At 32.0% G+C, this 17,359-nt stretch overlaps 2 protein-coding genes across 2 annotated transcripts; both read left to right on the top strand.

Moving 5' to 3' along the window:
• Nucleotides 1–5,239: 5,239 nt before the first annotated feature.
• LOC107012414 (protein RESPONSE TO LOW SULFUR 3-like) lies at nt 5,240–5,905 on the top strand. Its single transcript, XM_015212256.2, has one exon. It carries the CDS (start codon nt 5,321–5,323, stop codon nt 5,660–5,662), a length of 342 nt encoding a protein of 113 aa, XP_015067742.1. The 5' UTR covers nt 5,240–5,320; the 3' UTR covers nt 5,663–5,905.
• Nucleotides 5,906–15,727: 9,822 nt separating this feature from the next.
• Nucleotides 15,728–16,320, top strand: LOC107013704 (protein RESPONSE TO LOW SULFUR 3-like). The gene has a single exon (XM_015213577.2). It carries the CDS (start codon nt 15,819–15,821, stop codon nt 16,173–16,175), a length of 357 nt encoding a protein of 118 aa, XP_015069063.1. The 5' UTR covers nt 15,728–15,818; the 3' UTR covers nt 16,176–16,320.
• The last annotated feature ends 1,039 nt before the right edge of the window (nt 16,321–17,359 follow it).

Below are 17,359 nucleotides of genomic sequence, written 5' to 3'. Positions count from 1 at the left end.
AATAAAAGAATATGATGATCTAGGGACAAACAATTTATGACTATAATTTACTGATATATATAGTGATATTTAACTGTTTTTGCACCTAACAAAATTCAATAATGAGACACATTGAGTCATGACACATAAATTATATTTTTGATTTTAAAATTCAAAGAGTCACTGAATTGGAAGAGTTTCAATAGTGAGACACATTAAACCATGACACCTAATTTTTATTTTTGGTTTCAAAATTAAAAAAGTCACTAAATTGAAAGAGTTCAATACATTATTTTGTCTTCTACTTTAATTTAAATTAATTAATCTAATCAATTATAATTATAATGACATAAAGAATTAAAGTATAGTTATTGGGCTTTATATATATTATTTTGTAATTAAAAGCAATATTTGACAAATGGTTGGAATACCCTATGGCTATATTTACCGGTAAAAATAAATTCCTACTTTAATTATATGATTGCCAAATAACTAATATTCCCATAGAAAATGAAAAAAGTTAAACGAAATAATATATTAATTAAGAAAACAATGACCGATGAATAAAAAATTACACAAAAACCATATTAAGATGGTGAAATACAATGTGTAATGAATTAACATTTTCTATTCAATTCATTAAAAGAGGAATTACGTACATGAAAGATTATGATTGGATGTATTTAATTGTAAAAGCTAAAAAGTTTAACAATTAAAGTTATTAAGAAGTGAAAAAGACAAGTTGTAACATCTAATCATGTATTTGGTCTAGTTTAATTGTATAAACTAAAAAGTTTAACAACTAAAGTTATTAAGAAGTGAAAAAGACAAGTTGTAACATCTAACCATATATTTGGTCTAGTTTAATTGTCATTATTGATTTAACTTTAAAAGTTAATAAAAAATTTTAATAAAAAAAACTAGTGAAGGATATTTTCGTAATTCAACTTTGAACCTAAAATCTTCCTATTTTTAATATATATATNTGTATGTCTATATATATATATATATATATATATATATATATATATGAATGATCTGATGGCATGATGATTGTGAGAAGAAGATTTAAAAAAATTACTTTCGCATATTAGTTAGTCCTCAAATATTTCGTAATTTAAAGATATGTATATAGAATGAAGTTTATACTTAATCAGGTAAATTTTTATTCTTCTGTATGGTAGCACTAAATTTATATTAGCACAAATTTTTTAAATAGTGATTTCTGTTTTTCATTTGTTATTCGTTTGGAGTTTAATTAAATTTGAATTTGCGTCGAATGTCCTATGTTGTTGGGTAAAGGTAGGGCTGAACATAAAATATCAAAAATTGAATTAGCAAATCAAGACAAAAATTTTGATAATTTGATATTTGGTATGGTATTCAAGAGTAAGATTTTAGAATTACGATATTCGGGTTAATGTTTGAAACGAGAAATCAGTGGCATTTGATATTCTTTACTGTATTATTAGCTTAATGGAAGTCATATATTATCAGGTTCGTTACTCTTTAGTACAAGTTCAAATTGAAAGTTAAAGACTGAATATAAGTAACTCAAATACACATGACTTTTAATTGTGTCAATTTGCTTTTCTTTGATATTTTCTTACTTGTTGATATTCTATTGTATTATGTCTTCACATTGAAAAATGAAATATTTGGAGCAATAATATTAACTTGATAATACAATTAACTTCAACTTCAATACGACATTATTCAATATTGTACCGAATCGAAATTTGACTTAAAGATTATCGAATTATCAACTCAAAATTTGATGAATCATTATTAAACGCTCACTATAAATAAAATACTTCTTAATAAAGGTGAATCTCTACTGAAAGAGGCTAAAATGAGCTTAAATAGCAACAAAAAAGGATATGAGCGATAATTTATACATGTTAGTACGTAAAGTTTACTTACCATCTCTTTATCCCAACTTATATAAATATAAGGGAAAATAGTCATTCAGTCATACCAAAAAAATGACTTATCATCCTCCTCTTCCTTCTTCTTCATTGCTTTCCTCTTTTATCTTAAATTTGTCGTACGTAAATCATTTTAATCGAATTATATATCAAAAGATTGAGATAATTTCATATTTAATTGTTTAAAAGTAATTTTGGGTTGAAAGGATTGTTTCTTCGGTGTATTCTTTATATATAATTAAGTTCTATATAGTTCATGCATATATAAGCTATTTCGATTTATTTAATGTATCATAATGTATAGTTAGTGTATATTTTTTTTATGATTTTTATCTAATTTTTAAATAAATAGACATGACCATATATGGTATAAACTAATTACTTTCTTTATGGAAAAACTACAGAATATGGCAAACATCAATATACATTTCAAAAAAATAGCTACATTTAATTTTTTTTTTCATGTTATATGATTATACTTCCACAATAAATAGCAAAGTTGCATATAAGCAAAGTTCCACAGTAATTTTTTTCATGTTATGTGATTATACTTCACAATTTAATACTTATATTTCTATTAACTTTTTTTTAAAAAAACTATTCATTTGCCTATATGCAACTTTGCTTTTTACTATGGAAGTATAACCATATAACATGAAAAAAATTAAATGTAGCTATTTTTTTTAAATGTATATTGATGTTTGCCATATTTTATAGTTTTTCCTAAACTAAAAATATCGTTAATTCCTTCGTTTCAATTTGTATATTTAATTTTCTTTTTTATTATGTTATTTTTAATAAATAAATAATTTTTCATATGTAGTAAGTTTTCAATCATCAACATCCTTATTTTGCCCATTATTACAGTTTTTCCTATAGGAATAATAACATGACATCTTTAGATTAAAATTGTAAGATTAAGAAATTCTTTTTTGTACTTTTTATCTTTGAGAATAATAAAACTAAGATATATAAAATGAAACGGATAGAGTATCGCTATTATATCAACTGGGATGTATAAATGGATATGGGCTTATGTACTAAAGGGCCTCCAGTTTGACTGAATTTAGTCCAGCCCAACTTAAGTATAAGTTAAGCTTTCATTAATGATGAATACTTGTTGAATCAATTTTCAAACCAAATTTTAGAGCAAATTCATTTTCTTGTATTGTTTATTAATATATTATTTAGCATAACATAAAAAAAAAATTAATGTAAGATGAGAGAAGAATTCAGGAAGATGTATAGATTGTGAAGTCGAGTTAATAAGATTTTTTTTTTTGGCTAACTTGTTGCTAAATAAGATTAGCCATGAAATTTTACTCTTTATTCTACCGTTAATTATGTATTTTAGTATAATACTATAAATAAAGTGGATGAAACTGCAATATTTGGAATTCTAATTGGCCTATATTTATCTCCAATTCGAAATTTCGATGTGATTGTTACTATTTTTTAATACGCATTTATCTCTTTTTAGTATAACATATACTTTCTTCGTTCACTATCGTTTGTCATGAATTCTATTTTTAAAGTTAAACTATAAGAATTTTAATTAACATTTTAAGATATATTTTTTCATCATATTGATATGCAAAAAAATTGCAATTTATTAGTACTTTTCAGAGTATATAATTTTTTGTTTTAAATATCGAATTAATATAATCTAATTTAACATTGAAAATTAATCAAATTAACTGAAAGCCCGACGAACTACGTGGGAAAATAGACCTTATTTCTTTGAAGCAAGATTCTATTTTGAAACACTTTCGGCTTGAACTCTATTCGTTTGAGCTCGCAACCCTTCTCGACCTGTCTTTTCAGACTCATTCTTAGTTTGCGGAAGACGACGTCGTCTAAGAGCATAGAACGGTATCTCAATGGTATATTCTGTTTTTTTAGTGCAACCATAATTGCATATTCAAAACAACATATAGGTCCACAAAATTTCAAAATAATTAGTGACACACTACCTAACTTTTATGACCCATTCTTTAAGTTTATTTTAGTTTAATATTCTTGCGTGAGTTAATAACCCACTTATTTAGTAATGAAACTTTTTCAGGAATAAATAATATAAGACCTAATTACGTTACACAACAATAGTTATTGAAATTTGCTCTTTATCAGTATAATTGATGCAAAGTGTTACATCACTAATACAAAACAAATTTCATGAATTGTTATGTCCCTGGTACTAAACGAATTTTATGATTTTATTTTTAAAATTTCATGTCAAATTAAATTAATGATGTCAACAAAATATAATAGAAGGGAGTATATTTTTGGAGAAATAGGTGGATAATGTATTTAACTTGATCGGGATGATCCTATGTATTATAAAGTTGTTCACTTTGATTATTAATATATTTCATTTCATTTAATTGAAATGACCCTTAATGTATAACAAAATTTGTTCATTTTGAACTTTTACCCAAAACTTAGTAAATTTATATATTATAAAATCACGTCAAATTTAATTGTGGACGCCAGGTGGCTAATAAATTTCACCATTTATGTCTTATTTGTTAATTCAATAAAATCTAACATCATTTTTTTCAACAAAATTTTTCGTTTTCTCTTGCTTCAAATGAAAATAGGTATTACATCACTAGAATAATATTTTTAAAAAAGAGAAAATATTAATTTTTTTTGTTGGAGAAAATAACGATAGATTTTATGGAGTTCTCTCTTTGGAGCTAACAAAGAAGACATCAATAGTAATTTTGTTAGCCACATCGAGTCCACAATCAAATTTTACATTATTTTTTATTTACGAATCTATTGAATTTAAAATAAAGAATCGAAATGAACACATTTTATTATATATTAAGAATAATTTCAATCAAGTAAAATAATTCATGACCAAAATGAACACCTTTGAGATACATGCAGAATCATTTCTCAATCAAGTGAAATAATTCGGAACCAAAATAACATCTTTATAATATCCCGGTTGACCTCTCAAAAATTTCATAAAAAGGGCTTTCTAGAGATCCCCAATGACCAATCCTCGATGGCATACACTATTATGGTAGAAATCAAGTAAAATACATTAAAGATCAGAATAAATTAAAAATTATTTAGATAATTTTCTCTTTATTTTCGTATGACATAATTATTCACACGTGGGGCCCCGAAGATGCTAAGTGCACTTACGTGCGTATAAAAAAGACAAAAACACTCCACTATAATTGGATTAAAATAAACCCCTCAATTATAAGAAAAAGAAAAATAGAATAAATAATTGTAGCTTACAAATATCAACACAAATAAAATTAGATACATTGAACCTGGACATGCTCATTTTGGATCTATAAGTACTCTTCCCTCTAAACGGGTTTCTAATATCACAAAATCAATCTCGTAGCTTCTCTTTCTTTGTGCTCAATTTTTATAATTACTCTCTAATCATGTTTTCCACCATTGCTGTACCTTCCGGCAAAGCAAATCCTCACCGGCGGGAAGTTTCCGCCGTGCCGGAGAGCGAGGTTCTACGGAGAAGAAACGAGGAGTTGGAGAAGGAATTGAAGAAGAGCATTGAAAGGGAAGAGAAAATGAAAGAGGAATTGCAGAAGACGTGGGACCGGCTGAGGGTGGCGGAGGAGGCGGAGGAGCGGCTCTGCTCTCAGCTCGGTGAACTTGAGGCGGAAGCTGTTGATCAGGCTCGGGCATACAGGACACGTGTCATCAATCTGATGGATCAACTCTCTTCGGCTCAGAAACTTCTCGAGTCAGCTTCTATTTCTCGATGATATGCAACGGGAATCGTTGTTGATGCGTCAACTCCGTTTTAAAACTAGGTGTAGATGTGTTAGAACGGTTATTTGGATGATAAGTATTTTTTAGTTTCAATTTTAAAATTATGAGCTCAAATCGTCGACTAGACATTAGGACACGATTAATCGAAATTGTGTGCTCGAATTATCAAGGGGATATGGAAAATGCTTGTAAAATTATGTGTAATATACTGTTGGTGAGGTTTTTGTTTCTTTTGATCCCCTATTTTCTCTGCTTTTGCTCTGTGGTACTTCATCCGGTCCTACCGTCCTAGTTAGTTATTGTTATTTTAGGTTATTATAATCATTTTATTTAATTTTATTTTAAAGTTATTATTTAATTTTTTTGATTAATTAAATTAACTAATAAAAATTAACTATAGTAAAATTTTCTTAATTAAATAATTAAAATGAAATATCTGTTTTTATAGAGAGATCGTGTTATATGAAATGAAAGGAATATATCAGATATAAAACTCTGACACTCAATAATAAACAAAAGATTATGCTAAGTTATTTATACTGATTAACAAATAAATTAGAGTAAAAATATGTATTATTTAATTATAATTTTGTGATGACCGTATATTAAATTACATAATTAGTACAAAACATTGGTTGCCAATATATTTGTATTCTTACTCCATTTTAATATAATAATATATATAATATTACATGTGACAATTCGTATAAATTTTTTTTTATATTTTATTTTATATGATGATATTTATTTTGAATATTTTTAGGAAGACACTTATTTTGAGATATATTATTTATTTTGAAACATTTATTTTAGGACAAAGAAAGTATATGCGTGAATAATTGCTCTCATTTTTTTCTTAAACTTACATTCCCTCAGTCAAACAATAATTGTTCACTTTGGCTTGACACATATTTTAAGAAATAATAAATATTAGGAATACTATAATATTACTATTGTACTAGTGTAAAAGGAGATAAATCACATATTTTTAAGGCAAAATTATCATTTATCCCTTATAATTAAGTTTATAATTATAGAAATCCTGATATATTAACCTGATGCACGAGATACATTATTGTTAAGTAAGATACATTACATTTTATACATAATGCACTATTTGATGTACATTTTATACCTGATACACTAATCTGATGCGCGAGATAGATTAATCTGATGCGCAAAAATGAGGAATTTTGAGAATTTATAAAACTAACAGGTGATAATGATAATAAAAAAACTTAAAAGTGCGATTTCTCTCATTTTTATCGAATAATATTAAAATTATGTTTTGAAAAATATATTAAACATTAAGAATAAAATAGAAACAATATAAAGTTATCCATACTAGCTATCACCTTTGGTGATGATGATTGAGGGTTTGACAAAACCCCTATGATCTTATCACATATTTACATTGAAAAAGAAGTAATCGTATAAATTAATGACAAGCATGCGCTACTGTTGCCTATCAGTGCAAACATTTTGATGAGTAATGTCGGTGGACGTGAGAAATGATAAATAATAACGCATCATAAATAAACATGATTTTTAATGTAATATTAGCGAATAACTATGTTCTTTAACTTTGAATATGTATAAATGGACACTTAAATTATTATAAAATTGAACAAGTAGATACAAGTGTCCTATATGACATATTACATGTATGATGTCATGTAGGATACAAAATTTTCATATAGAGTGTTATATAGGATGAATGTGTTTATTTCCTCAATTTTATACAAGTTAAAATGCCTATTTGCATACCAAAATTGAAAGTTATAATTATTAATTAACGTCAAGTTAAAAAATTCTATTTATTTATTACATTACGGTGAATTTATTTTGTTTAATACTAAAAGAATTGAAAATTTTGGAAAGGATAATGGGATAAGCAATTCCTGGCCATTCACTCAGCAAATGTGAAAGATGTCAAAATCCTCCTTCATTTCCAGCAAAAGTTTCTTTTCAAAAGAGATAAGAGTTTCATCCATTGTGATATAATAATGAGTCTTATTGATTAAAGATTGTACATCCGATATATATAGAGAAAACATGAATAAATAATTACACATGAGTCACATAATTTGTGCTAATTATAGTTACTCCTATTATCCCCCCTCAAGCTGATCCACGGATACGAGGGGAAGCTTGGTAGCGAGGTAATGAAACGCAGCCGGTGGAAGAGGTTTGGTAAGTAAGTCTGCAAGTTGTTCGGAAGAAGGAACATGATGTGTGCTCATAGTACCAGCCATGACCTGTTCACGAACAAAGTGGCAGTCAGACCCAACATGCTTCATACGATCATGAAGGACTGGATTCTTTGTAACACAAATGGTGGACTCGTTGTCACAATAAATCTTTGGCCGAAAGGGAGGAAGACCAAGTGCATCCGTAATGTGATGAAGCCACATGGCTTCAGCAACTCCAGCCGCCATAGCTCGGTATTCGGCTTCAGTGGAAGAGCGAGATACCCGTGTTTGCTTTTTGGTGCACCAAGAGATTAAATTTGGTCCAAGAAACAGTAGGTACCCGGTGGTGGAGCGACGATCATCCTTGTCGTTCGCCCAATCAGAGTCGGAGTAGACGGAGAGCTCTAGATTCCCTTTAGTAAAAAGAAGTCCACGACGTAAGCTGCCCTTTAGGTAACGAAGAATCCGTTTTAATGCCTGAAAATTTTGTTCAGTTGGAGCGTGCATGGATTGAGAGACACGGTTGACAGCATATTGAATGTCTGGACGAGTAACAGCTAGATAGTGGAGACCACCCACTATGCTTCGATAGAGGGTCGGATTGTCGAATAGACGACTGTCGGAGGTGGATGGTGGACGGACAGCCATTGGAGTGGGTGCAGTTTTAGATTCAGCCATTCCTGCCCGAGTGAGAAGCTCCTCAGTGTATTTTGACTGATGAAGTAGGAGACTGGAGGAGGTACGAAGTACTTCAATGCCAAGAAAGTAATGTAGAGGGCCAAGATCTTTCAGCTGAAAATTTTGATGCATGGATTTAGTGATGGTGGAGATAAGAGCAGATGAGCTGCCGGTAATCACAATATCATCAACGTAGAGAAGAATTATGACTAGGCCATGAGGATGCCGGAGAGTGAATAAACTTGTGTCATGAGTGCACGTTCGGAAGCCAATATCCTGCAGAAAAGAAGAGAAGCGATTATACCAAGCACGGGGGGCCTGCTTGAGGCCATAGAGGGACTTTTTGAGCTTGCAGACAAGATGTGGATGGCGAGAATCAACATAGCCAGGCGGCTGATCCATATAAATGTCCTCGTCGAGAGTGCCATGGAGAAAAGCATTGCTCACATCGAGCTGGTGTAAGGGCCAGTCATTATGAAGAGCGAGAGACAAGACTAGACGGATAGTCTGCTGCTTGACGACTGGGCTGAAAGTTTCTTTATAGTCAATGCCATACTCTTGATGATAACCCTTCGCAACTAGTCGAGCTTTGTAACGAGAGATGGATCCATCGGCATTACGTTTGATGCGGTACACCCACTTGCAACCAATTGGTTTTCGATGTCTGGGTGCTGGCACCAATTCCCAAGTATGCTGATTAATAAGAGACCTGTATTCATCATCCATAGCCTGACACCAAAGGGGGTTGGTAGATGCTTGTTTGTAGGTAGTAGGTTCAGAGGGAGCAAGTGAAGTGGTGGTGTAGACTTTGGGCTTGAAAATGCCGGATTTGGAACGGGTTTGCATGTGATGTAAAGGGGTTAGGGGTGGAGGAGGTGTTGTTTCGGCTGGTGGAGATTGTTGGTGAGGAGGAGGTGTTGTTTCGGCTGGTGGAGATTGTTGGTGAGGAGGGTTGAAAGTTGGTGGGATGGGTGGATTGGGGGTGGTGGGTGATCCAGATGGGATGAGAGGGTTGGGATTGGGTGGTGTGTGTATGATGGATGGGGTAATGGATGCCGGTACAAGGCCATGTGAGCTCGGTGGAAAGATTGGAATAAGACCAAGTGGGTTGGACGTGGCATTGACGGAGCTTAACCGGGGATAGGGAAAATCCTCCTCGATAAAACGAACATGACGAGAGACATATGTTTTTTGAGAGATGGGTTCAAAACATTTGTATCCTTTTATGGTGGGATGGTAGCCTAGAAAGATGCATGGTGTAGACCGGGGTTGAAGTTTGTGTTGAGTGTGAGGGCGTAGCCAGGGATAGGCAAGACAACCAAATGGTCGAAGATGAGTGTAATCTGGACGGTGTGTGTATAGACATTCATAGGGAGAGGTGTTAGAGAGGGAGGATGTGGGCATGCGGTTGATGAGATAGTTGGCAGTGGCCAACGCCTCAACCCAGAAAGGTGCAGGGAGATGAGACTCATGAAGAAGAGTGACGACGGTTTCAATGAGGTGACGGTGTTTGCGTTCGGCAACACCATTTTGTTCAGGAGTATAGGGGCAAGATGTGTGATGAACAATGCCAAGAGATTGGAGAAAAGAGCCAAAGGCATTGTTTAAAAATTCTTTTCCATTGTCACTGCGAAAGATTTTGATGTTGGAGTTGAATTGGGTTTTGACCATGCGTTCAAAATTTACAAAAACCGAATATGCTTCAGATTTGCGTTTTAAGGGATAAAGCCATGTAAATTTACTATAATCATCAACAAAACATATATAGTAACGAAAACCATTAAAGGAGGAGATGGAGGTTGGACCCCAAACATCAGAGTGTATTAATTCAAATGGCGCTGTGGCCTTAGTATTAGATAAGATAAACGGTAAACGACTCGATTTGGCTACAGAACATGACTCACAATGGTCCTTAGTGGAAAAAGAAAAACCTAAGACAGACAAAATGGACTTAGTGACTGCGGCACATGGATGACCAAGTCGGCGGTGCCAGGTTGAAGAACGAATGGCTTGATTAGCAACTGATGAAGATGAGATTGACGCAGATAGCTTGGAAGGAAGAGTGTATAGACCTTGCTCACAACGGCCCTTGTACCGGATCTGTTTGGTTAAATTGTCCATGATCTGAAAATTATGGGCATTGAAAAGAAGAGTGCAATTATTTTCTTTGGTAAACAGATAGACAGACAGAAGATTAGATGTGAGGGATGGGACGTGATGTAACGTGGATAATGAGAAAGTACCTGTGGGAGTGTATACAAAGCCAGAACCTGTATTGGAGATGGGTAAAGATTGTCCATTACCTACAGTGATTGTGTCGGCGCCGGAATATGAAGTGGGATTATGGAGTTGAGAGTAATCAGGCGTCACGTGAGAATTTGCACCAGTATCCAAATACCAATCACTTGAAGAGTTGCTTGTAGATGCATGCATCGCACGAGTGCCGCCATTTGCTGCAGGAGCAGATTGCTCATCATAGCGGTACCAACATACGCGAGCCACATGGCCTCGCTTTTCACAGATTTGGCACACGGGGAGGTCACGATTGGAGGATGGAGTGCTGCCTCCACCGCGTCGATTTTCCAGGTCTGGTCTGCTGCGGCCAGAACTGCCGCTGTGGACGAAGGGCTGCTGGCGTCCTCTGCCGCCGCCACGCTGTGCGCCGCGTCTGCCTGGACGGCCGCCACCACGCTGTCCAGCCGCGTAAAGGGCAGTGTGGATTGGCTGAGCTGTCGAGTCGGCGAGGGCCAATTTGGATTCCATGGCAAGGTTTAATTCTTCTGCATTCAACCAGCCCGAAATTTGATTTAGTGTGAGAGGGCCATCGTGATATCGGATATGCTGTTTTAAAGAGGAAAATTCAGCAGGCAGGCCCCGAACAACAGCATTGATGACATCTCGTTCAGGAACAACTTCATTAAGGGCATCAAGATCAGAGATAATCGAGGCTGCTTCATCCAAATATTGGACCATGGTGCGAGTGCCCTTGCGAAGGGTGTGAAGACGATCACGCAACTGAAAAACATGGGCTGTAGATAGAGAATTAAAACGGGTAGCAAGAGCATTCCAAAGAGCCCCAGAAGTAGCAAAACCACGAGCGTACTTCTGAATTTGCGGGCTAATCACAGCGAGAAGACATGCATGAATTTGAGTATCGATAAGGGACCACGACATATGGTCGGGATTTGGTGCTGTCGAGGTTTTACCATCTTTGTCCGTGACGGTTACATTGACTGGCGGTACTATGCCGGTGCCGTCGACCCAACCAAGAAGAAGATGTGCGGAGAGCGCCATCTTGACGCTATTCGACCAGGCTGGATAATTATGATCGATTAATTTTTCTGGGATGAGATTGTGAAGATTGCGAAGGAACAATTTCACACCTGAGGGAAGGGTGGCAAGGGGATCGGCTGCCATTGTTGATGAAGAGAGGCAGCCGAAAATTTTTTTTTGTTGCTGTTGATCGGCGGCAGCAGCAGCAAGGAAGAAGAAGGTTAGGGTTTTTTTTTTTTTANCTTCATCCAAATATTGGACCATGGTGCGAGTGCCCTTGCGAAGGGTGTGAAGACGATCACGCAATTGAATCAAGATAAAACTTTCAAATGTATTATTATTATTATTATTATCATTATTATTATTATTATTATTATTAATGTTATTATTATTATTGGTTATTAGTATTAGTTAGTATAAATAATCCAAAACATGGCTTAATAACGATAATGAAAGAACGATAGACATTGACAAGGTCAGAAATTTTATTAAGAATGTCCAAAAATTATGGTGTGTGGCTGTCAAAATAAAACAGAAAAACATTGTACTATTTGAGATTCAAGCTCAGAACGTCTTCATTCAAATGGGCATTCATAACCGACGTCTTGTTAAGACTCTTAAGAGTGTCCAACTTTACATATATATCCTTTAAATGTAAAATTTAACGTGTATATATATAGCATAATTTTCCAATGACAAGATGATTAGAGGTATTGAGGGCTTCATATCTAATCAAATATCACAAAATTTTAAATTTAAATTTAAATTTACGAATAATCCATGAACCAAACTAAGGGCCTGTTTGGATTGACTTTTAACTTATGACTTATAAGCCAAAAATCATAAGTTAGGATTTCTAACTTATGACTTTTGACTTATTTTACCCAAACACTTCAAAATTGCTTAATAGCTATTTTAGCTTAAAAATACCTAAAATAAGTCAATCCAAACGGGCACTAACAGATCCGATGGTTCTTAGTAGACTTATCGACGTGTATGACTTTTAGAGAAAGTAGTTAACTGATTTTATCGTAATAAAAATACCACCATCATTTCATTTTAATTGTCCACCTTTCGAAATTAAGAAATAATTAATTAAATTTTTTCAATACTACCCTAGCAATTTTTTTTAAGGTGTGCATATTTAATTGTGAAATCTCCAAGAAATTTTTTAAGGGTGAATTAACAAAATTTTCTTATTTATGATTTCTTAAGTACCATACAGAATAGAACGTGCTCAACTAATATGAGATGGAAGGAAGTAATTAAGTGAATTTTGCTAGATTTTTAAAACAACTTTTTATGGAGCTAAGGTTCAACTTATGAAAGAATTGACATATTCACAATCTATCACCTAGTCAACTCAGTTTCACTTAGTCCTTTTTTCAAGTCTACATATTTTTTTGGGTTAAAAATGGGAGATCAGAAATGTCCAAGCATGAATAAATGAAGCATATTGTTCTACAAATTGTTAAATGTGATTGATTGTTCATCGGAACTGATTAATTTTGAATATTGATGAGGTAGACTCGATCCACCCGACTATTTTTAAATTGTAGTTGTGAATATGCTTAACAATGAAACGTTCTGAAAATCCATATTCAATAATTTATTTTATAAATTTTCAATCAAGGATAGAATAAGAGTTTTTTTACACCATATATCTAAGGATTCCTCAAGTTGCGAATCCGTAACAACCTAACAAATAATTAAAGGGGTGTACATCTCAATGTAGTGGTGATCTCTTCACTCTTTCTAATGTAAAATATTCATCGATAAATTTCTCTCTACGGGTGAGGTATGAAAAATACTATAAATTAGTTGATTCTCGATCAAAGGTGGTCTATTCACTAATTCAATGGTCATCTCTCTTTTATGGATTCCCACCAACCTAGTGACACACTAACCACAATTTTTCTCTTTATTCGATCATAAATATTATTTGCTCCTTTATTTTTTCTTATCAAAGAAAAATAGTTATTTTTTAATTCAAAATGTCCTACTCATACGGAAGAGGAGCTATATGTCGACTTCCTTCTAATCGATATTCTCAAATATTAAGGCATCATGAGATATCAGATTTTTAATTCTTATCAAAGCGGGTTTAAAACTCTATATTCAAATTTAAATTTTGAATAAGTTCTTAATTAAATACACCTTAGTTAATAACGTCTTCTAAATAAATTAATTGATTCTCGATCAAAGGTGATCTATTCACTAATTCAATGGTCATCCTTCTTTTATGGATTCCCACTAACCTAGTGACACACTAATCGCAATTTTTCTCTTTATTCGATCATAAATATTATTTGCTCCTTTATTTTTTTTTATCAAAGAAAAATAGTTATTTTTTAATTCAAAATCTCCTACTCATACGGAAGAGGAGCTATATGTTGACTTCCTTCTAATCGATATTCTCAAATATTAAGGCATCATAAGATATCAGATTTTTAATTCTTATCAAAGCGGGTTTAAAACTCTATATTCAAATTTAAATTTTAAATAAGTTCTTAATTAAATACACCTTAGTTAATAACGTCTTGTAAATAATTTCCCCAACCTTAAAGTCGAATCCTTCTTCAAAATAATACAAAGACCACCATTTAGAATAACATTAATCATAATAAAAACAACAAAACGAAGAATTTGAAATGAAATCCAATCTCGTAGAAATTGCTATTTTTAGTTGTTTTTATTATCCATTTGTATTTTTTCTTCTTTATTGAACAAGACAAATTGGAGCAAAGGAGGGACCAAATCTGCAAATGGACACATCTTTCTATTTTTCACAAGGAAAAGGGATGATTGGAATATTTTTGAAATTTTGGTCAGACACAAATTACAGCTTCAAAATAAAATCAGCCCTATGGATCATATTAAACTAAAAATAAAATAAAATTATGGCTTTGATATTAGAAAAGAAATTAAAATTAATTAGTCAAATACAAATTACTATTTCTTAAAAATAATTTTCAAAATAAATAGAGTTTACAAATCCGACCTAATAGTCTATACTCTATAAAATATCAAGATGTTGCACCATTAATATGCATCATGCCGTGTCTCTTTTTTCTTTCATCTAATACTTCGTCTATATATAGAGACTCATTTAAATTTTAATTCATACATTATAATATTTATTTTTAAACACATAACTTTCATACGATTTTTTCTTACTTTTCAAAAGTTTAATCTTCAAACTTTAAATTAAATACGAAAGAATTTTTGTCATTTCACCGTTACACAGAAACAAAAGCTTCTATTTTGTCCTATTGAAAAAGTAGATCTAAATCTTGTTCACAAAACTTTGGGTCCATTTATGGATACACAAAATCAAAACTAACAACGGCTGTCCCCATTCTCCATTTACAATTCTCTTTTGCCTGTTTTTATTTCGTTTCGTTTCGTTTTAAGTACCATTATTTAACTTTTTAAAATTTAAAATCTCCAATATATTATTAAAATGTTAAAACACATGAAAATTTTCAGATTAGTATGAATAGAATAAATACATGCTGAAAGAGAAGAAGAACACAAAAACATCAAAGAATTATACTATTTTGATATGTAATGACATTATACGTCGAAAAAATAATACTAATTTGCATTGAATGTCAGATGGGTACATCAAAATAATAATATATTTAATATAATATTTATAAAGTATGTGAATTTCTAATTATTTTTTTTTTTTAATAGGGTGTCCAAATGTTGCTTCTAAGAAGAGGACAAAAAATATCTGCTCTCTGGTTACGTAATAATCCCCTAAATGACAAAAGAAATCTCCGAGGGCCTTTAATTAATTAATTAATTAATTGTAACACCTAGATACATTGAACCTGGACATATTCAATATTGGGTCCATTAACAACTCTTTCTAGTATAAATAGATCCGTTTTAGCAGTTAAACCACAAATTAATCTCCTAGCTTTTTTTATTTCTTGCGCTCAATTAAACTAATAGCCTATATTTGCTTCCACTAATTTTTCAACTAATTCCGTTAATTATGGCGCCGACTATAGCAGTGCCTTCCACCCAAACAACACCGCATCACCGCCGCGAGACCTCCGCCGTGCCGGAGAGCGAGGTGCTCAGAAGAAGAAATGAAGAGTTGGAGAAGGAATTGAAGAAGAGTTTTGAGAGAGAAGAGAAAATGAGAGAGGAATTGCAGAAAACATGGAAGCGGCTGAGGGTGGCGGAGGAGGCGGAGGAGCGGCTCTGTTCTCAGCTCGGAGAATTCGAAGCCGAGGCTGTTGATCAGGCTCGGGCTTACAGGACACGTGTTATGAATCTAATGGATCAACTCTCTTTGGCTCAGAAACTTCTCCAGTCGGCTTCCGTTGTTGTCCCCAGTTCCCAATGATTATAGGGGAAATTTGGTTTCACATTTTAATTTTTTTTAATAATCTGATTAGTTTAGAGAGGACAATAATTTGTAGGTTGCATTTTGTCGGTATAATTTGCGTATTTTTGTATAATTAATTAATATAAAGTCTTTAAATTATATATATAATAAAACTCAAAATAAAGAATTGATATAAATATAAACATATGAATTTTAAATAAAATTTAAAAACAACATGTTTATACAAACTTTAAAAAGTTGTACACAAAAAATTTTAACATATATGATGATAAAACTGAAAAATCAAAGGAAATCGTCGTCAATCGTCATATACAAATACAAATTAGTTGTGAATCATAAAAATATGACGAATTATTTATACACAAATATGACTAATTGTACAAACTCAAAATCAGTCCAGCGTAATTAATGTAATGTTAATCGCAAATGATAATTATAGCAAACTATAGCTATAATGAGTAATTAAATAATATAAATTTGAGTGTATGATGTTTAAATAATTAAATTGTCAGTATTCTTATAATTTCAACATCAACTCATCAACTATATAGGCTACATTAGATACATGTTAATATAGGTTAAAGAACATTATACTTTAAGCTGTGAAAGGGGGTTCTTTATTATACATATTTAGGGAGTGGCTAGCTTGTATTATTGGTGCTAAAGAAGAAATAATTAATGCTATCTTTTTCTGTCCAAAGTTCTGTTAGCTCTCAAGTCCCATCATGAATGAAATCATCAATTTTTGTGGTTAAGTTGATGAAATATCTCAATCTCAAATATCAACATCCCCATTTTTTTTCATTTTTTGTACTTTACTAGCTTTTTGATTCAATTTTTTTTTTTTAAAAAAAGAACCATCTCTATATATATATATTTTTTTTTATAATTGATTGATTTCGACTAACACAACATATTTAAGATAATAAAATTAAATGATTTTTTTGATACATTCTACATATCATTAGTTTAAGACTATAAATTTTTAACATTTTTCTTTACTTTCTTAAATTCAATATTAAGTCAAACAAACAAATTAAAATAAGAAAAAATACTCCCCCTGTCCTTTTTTACTTGTTCAAAATTTACTTTTTACTTGTTTCTTTTTATTTGTCGTTTTTGACAAATAAAAAATAATATTTTTTTAACCTACTAACTTATTTAGAGAGTTAATGTTTTTG

Source organism: Solanum pennellii, chromosome 3 (assembly GCF_001406875.1).
Source record: "Solanum pennellii chromosome 3, SPENNV200".
Lineage (NCBI taxonomy): Eukaryota > Viridiplantae > Streptophyta > Magnoliopsida > Solanales > Solanaceae > Solanum > Solanum pennellii.
Note: the sequence above shows the minus strand (reverse complement) of the source record. Positions and strands in the feature narration are given on the sequence as shown.